Consider the following 12,352-nt stretch of genomic DNA (forward strand, 5'->3'; position numbering starts at 1 on the left):
TAAGGTCCTGTCGGGGGCAGACCTTGGGTGGTTTATCCTCGTCCCCGGAACCGCTAAAGGAGAAACCTTTGGTCACGGTTGTCCTTTCCTGGGTGGACTCTTCCATAGTCACCCAGGCTCTTGTTGACTCCGGTGCTGCGGGCTATTTCATTGACAGTGCTTTTGTATCAAAGCACTCCATTCCTATTTTGCCTCAGTCCGTTCCGCTTGCTATTGAGGCCATTGATGGCAGGCCCCTTCAGCCCGCACTCGTTACTCACAAAACTGCTCCGTTATCCATGGCTGTTGGGGCTCTCCATTTTGAAACCCTCCAGTTCCAGGTGATAAACTCTCCACAATATCCGGTTATTCTGGGTTATCCCTGGCTCCAAAAGCACAATCCCAGTCTCGACTGGCGCAGGTCCGAAATTTTGTCGTGGTCTCCACAATGTATTTCCACTTGTCTTCGGAAACCAGTTAAAATCTTGTGCACGTCTTCAGTATCTCAATTGCCAGAGGAGTACCAAGAGTTCCTAGATGTTTTTGACAAGATGCGTGCCGGTACGTTGCTTCCTCACCGGTCTTATGATTGTGCCATAGACCTGCAACCCGGAGCCATTCCTTCTCGGGGCCGGGTTTACCCTCTGTCTGTTGCGGAGAATTATGCTATGGAGGAGTATGTTGCCGATGCTCTGTTGCGGGGGATCATCCGCAAATCCTGCTCTCCTGCAGGGGCTGGCTTCTTCTTTGTGAAGAAAAAGGGTGGCGAGTTAAGACCATGTATCGATTATAGGGGTCTTAACATTAAGAATGCTTACCCTATTCCGCTCATTACAGAACTCTTTGACCGCCTCAAGGGAGCTACAGTCTTTACTAAACTTGATTTGAGAGGAGCGTACAATCTCGTTAGGATCAAGGAGGGCCACAAATGGAAAACAGCATTTAACACCAGGAGCGGGCATTATGAGTATCTTGTAATGCCCTTTGGCCTATTTAATATTCCTGCTGTTTTCCAGGAATTTATTAATGATGTCCTACGAGATATGTTGCAACAGTGTGTTGTGGTGTACTTAGACGACATCCTCATACACTCACCCACACTTAAGGCTCATTGTTCTGATGTTACACAGGTTCTTTAGAGACTAGGTGAGAACGGCCTGTTTTGTAAACTCGAGAAATGTGAGTTCCATCAGACTCAAGTAACCTTCCTAGGTTATGTTATCTCCGTTACAGGGTTCCCCATGGATCCTGACAAGTTATCTGCAGTTCTGCAGTGGCCTCGCCCAGTTGGTCTTTGGTCTATTCAACATTTTTTGGTGTTCGCCAATTACTATAGAAAGTTTATTAAAAACTTTTCTTCCTTGGTCAAACCTATCATAGACATGACCCATAAAGAGAATGATCCACTCCATTGGTCACCTACTGCCATTAAGGCCTTTGATAGTCTTAAGACTGCCTTTGCTGCCGCTCCAGTTCTGGCTCATCCTAACCCTGTCCTGCCTTTCGTTCTTGAGGTCAATGCATCTGAGACTGGAGTAGGTGCCCTCTTGTCTCAATGTCCTACGCCTGACGGTTCCTTGCATCCGTGTGGTTTCTTCTCTAAGAAATTGTCTCCAGCAGAGTGCAATTATGAAATTGCTGACAGGGAATTACTGGCCATAATTTTGGAGGCATCTTTTCGAGGGTACTAGCGTGCCAGTGCTCATTCTTACTGACCACAAGAATTTAACTTATCTATCTGAAGCAAAACGTTTGTTGCCCCGACAGGCCAGATGGGCGCTATTTTTGTCTTGGTTTAATTATGTGGTCTCCTACCTGCCTGTTGGTAAGAATGTTAAGGCTGATGCCCTCTCTCGACAATTTTCGCCTCTGTCCAAGGAGGAGTCTGTACCTACTCGAGTTATACCTCCTGACCATATTTTGGCTACCATACGTACTAATTTGACTTCTCCCTTGGGGGAGGAGATCCTGGCTGCACAAACCAATACACCTCCTGAGAAACCTAGTGGTAAGTGTTTTGTTCCTGAGAATCTTCAAACTAAACTTTTGCACACTTACCACTATCCTAAAGCAGCAGGTCATCCAGGCAAGAACCAAATGATTTGGTCTGTCACTCGACAATTCTGGTGGCCAGCTCTTTGTTCTGATGTTGCTGCGTATGTTGCCTCCTGCTCAGTTTGTGCACAGAATAAGACTCCTCGACGTCTTCCTTTGGGTCTTCTTCAACCGATTGCTAATGGTGAGCGTCCTTGGACACATCTTTCCATGGACTTCATTGTCGAGCTCCCTGTTTCCAATGGCAATACTGTTATCCTTATGGTGGTTGACCGTTTTTCTAAAATGTCACTTTGCATTCCCTTGAAGAAGTTGCCTACCGCTCAGGAGCTTGCTTCAATTTTTTCCCATGAGGTCTTCTGTTTACATGGGTTACCCAAGGAGATAGTGTCGGACCGGGGTAGCCAGTTTGTCTCCAGATTTTGGCGTTCCTTTTGTGCTCAAATGGGGATCCAGCTTTCTTTCTCCTCGGCGTATCACCCTCAATCCAATGGGGCTGCGGAACGGTCTAATCAAGCTCTGGAACAGTTCCTCCATTGCTGTGTCTCAGATCACCACAATAATTGGTCTGAACTGTTACCTTGGGCAGAGTTTGCTCGTAATAGTGCTATTAATGCTTCCTCCAAGTTATCCCCGTGTATGGCGAATTATGGGTTTCAACCATCCTTGTTGCCCGATTCATTCATGTCTCAGGGTATTCCGGCTTTGGAGGAGCATCTCCGGCAACTCCGTTCCACGTGGGTGCAGATTCAGGATTGCCTTCATCCTTCTATGCAGCGCCAAAAGTTCCAGGCTGATCATAGGCGTCTGCCGCGCCTTCCTACCAGGTGGGTGAGAGAGTTTGGCTGTCCTCCCACAACTTGAACCTTCTTGTGCCTTCCAATAAACTGGCTCCCCGTTATGTTGGTCCTTTTTGAATACTCCGACGGGTCAATCTTGTGGCCTATGCTCTTGACCTTCCTGCTGCAATGCGCATCTCCAATGTTTTTCATGTCTCCCTCTTAAAACCATTGGTTTGTAATCGGTTTACCACTGTGTTGCCTCGTCCCCGTCCTATTTTTGTTGACAACCATGAGGAGTATGAGGTCAGCAGCATTATTGACTCTCGTATGTCCAGGGGCCGCATACAGTATTTGGTTCACTGGAGGGGCTACGGTCCGGAGAAGCATTCATGGGTTCCCTCCTGTGATGTTCATGCTCCCGCCCTCCTCCGTGCCTTCCATGCCCGTTTCCCCAATAAGCCTTTTGTCCTCCCGCGGGGGAGGGGTCGTTGAGGGGAGGGTACTGTCAGGGTTTTTTCCCTCTTTTGTGTGTCATGTGCTGCTGGCAGCCATTTTACTCACCTCTCTTGCTGACTCTGGTGCATACTGTGTGATGCTGCTCATTTCCTGCACTTCCTTTTATGGCCAGACTGGTGTACATCATCCATGTGAGACAGGATGCAGTCTCAGAATTGTGATGTCATCACTTATTATTTAAAGGGGCTCTCTTCAGTATGCTTTTCCCTTGCGTTGATTTAGACCTGTTTGTGAGAGCTCCTGTGTATTACCTGGCTGTCTGATGTCCCTCCTGGTTCCTGATCCCTGGCTTGTTCCTGAATCTCCTTGTTCCTGATTCCGGCTTATCTGACTACTCGCTTTGGCTCCTGACTCGGCTCGTCTGACTATTCGCTTTGGCTCCCGACTCGGCTCGTCTGACTATCAGCTCTGGTTTTGATTCCTGGCTTGTTATTTGACTTGTGGACTTTTTATTATTTTTTGCTATTAATAAAGGTGTGATTATTTTTGCACTTCTCGTCTCAGTCTGATTCCTGGCACCCTGACACACGTCCAGGGAGATTAGCTACAGTGCCATGGGCTGTAAACTTCTTGACAATGTTGCGCACAGTAGACACAGGAACATTAAGATCTCTGAAGATGGACTTGTAACCTTGAGATTGTCCATGCTTTTCCACAATTTTTGTTCTCAAATCCTCAGACAATTCTTTGTTGCTCTTTCTCTTCTCCATGCTCAGTGTGGCACACAGAGACACACAACAGAAAGGTTGAGTCAATGTTTCACCATTTTAACTGGTTGCCAGTTTGATTTCTATATTGTCAGCACCTGTTAATTGATACAAGTGAGTTTAATTACAAATTACAGGAGCATCACAAACTTGAAATGCAATTATTTTTTACAATTTTGAGACAATGCCAATAATTTTGTCCAGTCCATTTTTGGAGTTTTGCGTGGAATGTGTCACTTATGGCTTCTTTTTCTCCACTTTTTTGTATCATTCCAATACAAACAAAAGAAATAAACATGTGAATGCATAAACATTTGTAATTGCAATGAAGTGGTGCAATGAAGTCGCGTATTATCTGACAGAAATGCAGGGGTGACAATATTTTTGGACATGACTGTATGCTACAATTACGTAAGTGTTCACTTTGGTGCTATGTGATTGTTATCATAATATATAGGGATGATTTGTGCAATTAAACTTGTTGCAAATGAATATTGTCACAGAACCACACACAATGACACAGATGTGAGGATCTACAGCCACAGTGAAACAAACAGAGCTGTGACGTTACACTGTTATAACTCACTTTTTTAAGTCTCCTGTCCAGGGTAAGGGATAGTATTCCAATTTTGAAATAAAAATTTTATTATGTGTTATTGACCAAACGTCAGAGTTCAACATGTTGACATTTTAACATCCGTTTCAATAGGTTATAAATTGTTTTAAATTGTACAATTAAAACAGCACTCAGACTTACCTTGTGTGCAGTGAAGCTAAAAAGTAACCAAGTTCTGATCTACGGTTAGTTTGCTTTGGCATCAAGTTTTTTAAAACATTTAAAGTCATTTCCAAAATTTTGCAAGCCTGAAAAAAAAAGTGGTTTATTTTGTTCTTCTATTATTTAAGGACAGTATTAATAACAGGTAAAAATGTAAGGGAATATTATTTTTGTGCATTTTGAATTCTTTAAAGGGACAGTAAATGTTTCATATGTATTTTAAAATAAAAGTTGTCAGTATAATAATTATGCTTAATTGTTTAAGATGAAACACTGGCTGTCTGTAACAAATTAATCTTTTCACACCATCTGTGGGTTCTCTGTGGGTTCTCCTGGCAGCTGAGATCCTGTTTTTTTTTCTTCTTTATAGAGACAGATGTGTTATACAATCAGATTACAATTACATAGATCTACTTACTGCTAGGTTTGGGCATGCGTACAGCTCGCAGTCATCTCTCCCTTATAAGCAGTGGCTTGCAATGCTTCCTGCATCGTGATCTACTGTTTATAAAGGAAAGGCAACTGTCAGTAATGCACATGCGCAGTGCATAAGCATTTAGGGCAGGCTGTCACACTTTGATTCAAAGCACCATCCTACCTCTTTAGAAGGAAAAACAAACGAACAAAAAAACCTTGGATTCAGTGGGTGGCCGTAGCAACTCTAGATTTTGGGATAAGATGGGATAATTGTAAAGATGTATTGTTTACAGGCAGCAACAGGCTTTACAGCTTAAACAAATAAGCACTTTATAAATCTTATGATGACAATTTTTGTTTTTAAATGACACATATGAAATGTTTATTGTCCCTTAAATGAATATCTAAACACAAACAGCTGTGCAATAGCCCTCATGTGTGTTAACAGTTATCACCAAGGTCAGACTGGGACCAAAAATAGGCCCGGGTGTTTTAAAGCAGAGAAGCATATTCCCCTCCCCCCCACCTTCTGTTGTTTAACCATACCCCAAAACTGACAAATATAATGTACTAGTTTCATGTACAAAAACATTTAAAGATTGTAACAACCTTCTGTTGCTGTATTTTGTTTATTGATTGTCGTTAAATAGTAAATTGAAATGTAATTAAAAAATTACATTGAAGTTCACATTAAAATAAAGTATAATCGCTTATTGCTCTTTAGCCTGTGAAGTTAGTCTCTCAAAATAACAGGGTGCGCGTGGCAGGACTGAACCTGACCTAGCTCACAGAAACAGCAAGGCAGTTAGAGACAGGACAAGGTTTTGGCCCCACATCATTCACAAATAATAATGCTGGTGGCTGAGTGACACTAAACCCACCACCCAAAAACTGGCTCCTGCTCAAAGGGCAAATGCCCTGTATGCTCTATGCTCAGTCTGGGCCTGGTTATCACAAACAGTGACAACTTTAGACAGAAGCACATTAAATATACTGAAAAATGTAAAAAATATTTCTGATTGTATTTTAAACTTCCATGGAATGTCTTTTTAATATTGTCTATTTAGCGATATACAGGAATTATTAAAATGAGATTGCTAATTTCTTAAAATGGAAAGAAATGAACTCCTGACCATTTCCTCTCACAAAGTGTAAAAGGTCACATCAGTTCCCATCTTTGGTTCATTGCGGAAAGAATCAATTGAAAATATGATTTAAAAATCTGTGAGTTCTTTTATGGTGTTTTTAGTGCATGACATTGACTTTTAAGCAGTATCAAAAAAAAAAATAACACAAATTTAAATGTTAAATCTTCCCCTAAAAATACCAAGACCAACTAACTCAACATAAATTATTACTATTAAAAAGTTCTAATCCAATAATCACATTTGGTTCAAATGGGGCGATATGGAATATATTTTTAAAAACCTCTTAAAAAGAAGCTTCAATGTAGTGAAGTAAATTTATAGATAATGTTTGTTTGAGTTCAGTCAATACTGAGGGATATGGGTCTTAAATATAGAGCCAGTAACATGACAAATTAAAAAGAAAGACTATACAGCAAATCCATTGATCCTCAGATAGTACTGATCCAAATCTGAGATAAGAGAAGTGAAAATGACCCTTTATTATTATTATTATTATTATTATAATTTATTTGTATAGTGCCACAAAATTCCGTAGAGCTGGTTATCATGGGGAGTGAAAAGCTTATTTGGCAGATAAAGACTACAATAAAATGAGAGAGAAGATTAAAAGAGGAAAAGAGAGGGATACACAGGGAGAGAGAGAAATTGAACAAATAGTGTAATCTACTTGAATCAAGAAGTTCCAAGTCAAATTCTTTGATTCATTTGCAATAAACGTTTTATGAGGTTGTACCCAACAGGTCATTATCATAGCCACATTATTACAGATTGCTTTGTTATTCATTACTTTTTTTATGGGGTGCAATAAAAACAAAAAGAGCTATGACATAGGAACAAGGGCAGAACGAGATGGTAGAGGGCATAACAAATTCTATTGGGTCAATTAAAAGGAGTAGAGGGGGTTGTGAAATACTACAATAAGCGTGTCTTCATACAAGCACCTCTTGGCATTGTGAATATCATAGTATTTAGATCACATGACATACAAAAAAACAATGCTTTATCAATACGTAGGTTTTCTCCGCCATACCTTGTCTTCCTTGTTTTGGCCATTTTCCCCTAAAACCGCATCTGCCATGCTCATAGTGGCCTTATACAAAAACTCTGCATCATTTTCTATATGTTGAGTTTCCATTAACAGTAATTTAGCTTGTCCATGATTATTCTCACTGTTTGAAATTAGTGATAACAGGTAAAGACATTTTGATATGTCTTGATTATCTCCGAATTCCTGAAAATGGCATATAATGTAGGTTAGTGTCAAACACTAGTCTGATAATAATGATAATAATAAGACTTATTATTAACAGTATTAGTAGTAGCTGTAGCAAGAATAATATTTTAGTGAAATGAATAATTATATTAGCACTATTACTGCTATTAGTCTTATTGTGATAATTAGCAGTTGCAGCAGTAATAATATTAAAGGGATATTCCGGTAAAAATTTAAAAGCACATAGAGGAATTTCATCTTTGAATAGCAACATATTTATACAAAAAAACAAAGCCAACAAGGGTATCAGCGCAAATCAAAAGTACTGTGCTCTTTTTTAAAACAATGATCTAGAGAACAGATCAAAAACAACTGTGTAATTAAAAAACAAACAAAGAGCGCTGGTATGCTAAATAGGGGATGGCTAAATCTACCTACGAGCAACCTTGCTAACCAGTGTGGGGCAATATCAGTGTTAAATTAGTAAAATAGGTGGGCTCGTATGCAAATACTAAAATACAAAGGTACACCCAATACAATAAAAAAAAGGGTGATTCAGCAATTGAAAATAAATAGTAATCTATTAAAACATGATCTACTTTAACAACCTGTCATAAAACACAATATACAATTGGCTCAGAATCGAGCAACGCGTTTCTGAGGTCTCCTTTCTTTTTCAAGCTTGAGAAAGGAGGGAGACCTCGGAAACGCGTTGCTCAATTCTGTTTGAAGCTGTGGAGCTTGACCCATAGGAGCACCTGTAGCGGCAGGTGTAGGAAGGGGGAGAAATAACGGTCTGGTTTGTTTGATATAGGCTATATGCTATACACCATCACACGTTCTCTTACATACCCCAATAACTTCCAAAAAATCACTCCAAGCTTTGTTAAAAAAGGATCTTGCTCTTAAAAGAAGCCTGAATAGGTTGGATGAATTGCGTTTTATGACATGTTGTTAAAGTATATCATGTTTTAATCGATTACTATTTATTTTCAATTCCTGAATGTTATGTATTAAATTTGATCACCCTTTTTTTAATTGTATTGGGTGTACCTTTGTATTTTAGTATTTGCATATGAGCCCACCTATTTAACTACTTTAACACTGATATTGCACTTTGAATATTTCAGGGCCCCACACAGGTTAGCAGGTTGCTTATAGGTAGATTTAGCCACCCCCTATTTAGCATACCAGCGCTCTGTTTTTGGTTTTTAATTACATAGAAACATATTTGCAACATACATCTATTAGCAAACATTATCCTGATTATTACTGCCTTTTGATTGTTTACCTAAATAGGATATAAGAAAACATGATGTTCCAGTTATATCATATATGTTTTTTGGGGGAGCGTCTTTAAATTAATTAGCAAATGTATTTTGGACAGTTCTTCTAAATCAAACAGATCAGCTTCTAATGGATTAGAATACCATAGAAAAGGAAGCCAACATCACCCGTATTAAATTTGTGTTTATATTAGAGTGGATTGGGAGCCAGTGTTGAAAGTGCATGAAACCCACGTTTTGTCTTTTATGATTGAGTTAGAGCACACACTTTAAAACAACTTTGCAATTTACTTCTTTTGTGTAATTTGCTTTGTTCTCTTGACATCTGTTGTTGAAAAACATACATAAAAAGGTTGTGTAACTGCAATGAACTACTGATGCAGAAGCAAATTGCTGTTCCATCAACAAAGGATACCAAAAGAATGAAGGAAATTTGTTGATTTCATATCCCTTTAACAAAACAATGCAGGACACTACGATTTCTACATATTTAATTATTCTTGCTGCATAAAATAATTTCTTTATACCAGAGGGCTATCAATAAACATGAAAATATATTGTGCCTACAGTAATACATTTAAAAAAAAAAATCAGACATCCTTTAATTCAGGGTGTGCTTTTATATTGAAAACATAATTTTAGCATTTACTTTGACAATTTATATGATATAATATACAGTATGTCTTTGCAAGTAATTACTTATAGGGACATTTATTAAAGCTATACTTTATACTGGAAACATAATTTAAGTCTTTATTTTGACTACATATATGATATTTGCAGATATTAACATTAATTCTTAAGTATCATTAATGTAATTGTGAGAAATAAAATGTTGTATTATGTATGTATTATGGGTGTTTCTTTATTTAAAAGTAAGCTGGGTAATTGCTTTGTGAGAAGGTAACATTGAGATACTCTTTGTTTTTTGTTTTTTTTTACAATGCAGATAAAAATAAAAACAGATAATCAGTGCGGAGTTCAAAATTTGCTTTAAAGTGACCTTGTGGGATTTCACTATAATCTCATGAGTTTTCAATATGATTTTGTAGGATTTCATAGTAAACTTCCTTAAACAGAGGAAGGAAAACAGTGACTGCGACTGCACCTCTGACACATGCTCCCGTGTAAGTCCCAAAAACAAGCATCTGGTTTGGTTGCTTGAAGTTCTTCTATACTGGGATGTGGCTACCGAGAAAATTTTAAGGGAAAACAATATTCCCTTAAAATAGAGATATTCATGTGATATTTTCCAGTCAGCTTTTTACCAATCACAGACATCCCAACCTGCAAAAACTCATTTCAGGGAGGTGGGTTCACCCGCTACTGTGCCGCCACTCCCCCCCCCTCCCAGTTATATATTGGACACCTTGAAACCCTAAATAAGATAGAGACTTATCATTAAAGTAGCTTCCCACTAAAGTCACATAAAAAAGTAGCTTTATTGCACAACCACATACAACAAACCTATTTTCCAGTGATTGTACGCTTGTTTAATGCTTAAATATTTTAGAATACAAAGTTTAATTACGTGCAGTAAATAAGGTAGTATTTGTGTTTTTATTTTATTAGAATAAGTGGGGGCTTTTTGGTTACTGATGCATGCTTTGAGGGTTCTAGAACGTCCCAGCAACTAAAGGCATTCCTTAAATAAACACTTTTCCGGATTTGGGCCACATTGGATCATGGTGCTTGGAGTTTCAGGGAGATTGCATTCCATTTGCTGGCATCAGGGAGTCACTATTACAATCAAGGAGACTCCCTGAACTTCAGGGAGAGTTGGGATGTCTGCATCAGCATATGGGTAACGTGTTCCTTTAATGGGCCACAGCTTTATAAGAATATATTAAAACAGAAAAAAAGAAAAAATGAAGATTTAATACTTTCTTACCTGAAAACATTTGTAAGCTTCTGAAAGAAGATGTTTAGCTGGATGAAAAAAGCCAAGCTGTATCAGCACATAGGCTTTGTCCATCCAAAGATATGGTAGACTCAAACCACTCAGTCCTTTTGTAGTTGCATGCAAGGCTAAAATCTGTACAAAAAAATAAAGATAGAATAATAATAATAACCTACTAATATCTCAATTATTACAGAGTACTATTACATTTATAACTGAAGATACAATTAATATAGAATTGAAAAAAAAACTAAAACAAACTTGGCTATAACAGTTAAATATGTATAGTAACAACATTATACGTTTTACCTTTGGTTTTTTATGCATCAGATGATGGTTAGTCGATTGTTCCAAACACATTTCATTCTTCTTTTTAGTCTTATTAATCAACATTTCTTGTCTGCAGCTAAATTAGAAATTTCATATACAAGTTAAAGACATAACATTCAATTTTAATATTTGAGAAGTGGAACATATATGTTGCAGCAATTTAATAATTTTCTCTGGTGCGATTCGTTTAATTGTACATGCTATAAAATCATAACATAATGTAGATAGTTCAGAGTTTTGAGGATGATTGATCAGAGTGAGATAGAAACAAACAACATAGGTTTGTCATTGGAATGGTGGGTGTAAAATCTCCTCCTTTAAGGGACATAATACTCATATGCTGTAAAAAGCTGACAGGAAAATATCACCTGAGCATATCTATGTAAAAAAGGAAGATATTTTAACTCACAATTTCTTCAGCTCAAAAGAGTAAGTCCTGTGTAAAAAGTTATACTTCAGCTGCTGTCCAGCTGCAGGTAAAAAAAAATAAAAAATGAAGAAATGAACTGCAGCCGATCAGCATAATCAGTGCTGAGGTCATGAACTCTTTTACTGTGATCTCATGAGATTACACTTAACTCTCATGAGATTTCATAGTAAACTTCCTTAAAATGAATATGGAAATAACATGAGTGTGCATGAGGCTCACTCCCTTGCCTGTCCCGGGACAGACATGCTGATTTGTTGCTTAAAGTCCATTGCAATGGGGCTTGAATACTTAGGACATTTTGAGGTAAAATATATTTATTTTTTACATAGAGATGTTCAGATGATATTTTCTAGTCATCTTTTTATAGCTATGCTGCATCACTTTCAAGTGTTTAAACATTTGAGTATCATGGCCCTTTAAAGCTGCTTTTGAGTGTTAGAAGTAGTATTTCCACTGGTGGAATCTCTATTGTGAAAAAATGAAGTGATTGGAAAGGTGTATGACAGCTATGGCGACCAGAATTAGTACAAAAATTGGTAAACAATTATGTTTTCATGTAATTTAAAAGGACGACACCTACATGTTTTCTTCCGTGATTCAGATAGAGCAGGTGATTTTAAACAACTTTCTCATTTACTTCTATTATCAATTTTTTCATTGTTCTCTGTATCTTTTGTTGAAAAACAGGGACATAAGCTCAGGAGCGTGGAGGTGTCTGGAGCACTATATAGCAGCAGTTTTGCAAGAATATTATCCATTTGCAAGAGCACTAGGTATCTCTTCAAGAAAGAATATCATAGGAATGAAGCGA

At 38.1% G+C, this 12,352-nt stretch overlaps 1 protein-coding gene across 1 annotated transcript in view; it reads right to left on the reverse strand.

Moving 5' to 3' along the window:
* LOC128644243 (cilia- and flagella-associated protein 46-like) overlaps nucleotides 1-12,352 on the reverse strand; it is a gene marked incomplete at both ends in the record, with an annotated part of 384,741 nt that overhangs the window by 182,623 nt on the left and 189,766 nt on the right. The window contains 4 exon segments of the mRNA XM_053696926.1: nucleotides 4,797-4,903; nucleotides 7,413-7,613; nucleotides 10,773-10,916; nucleotides 11,091-11,187. Coding sequence (XP_053552901.1) covers nucleotides 4,797-4,903; nucleotides 7,413-7,613; nucleotides 10,773-10,916; nucleotides 11,091-11,187 — 549 coding nt within the window.

The sequence above is a fragment of the Bombina bombina genome, unplaced genomic scaffold, assembly GCF_027579735.1.
Source record: "Bombina bombina isolate aBomBom1 unplaced genomic scaffold, aBomBom1.pri scaffold_480, whole genome shotgun sequence".
NCBI classification, from domain to species: Eukaryota; Metazoa; Chordata; class Amphibia; order Anura; family Bombinatoridae; genus Bombina; species Bombina bombina.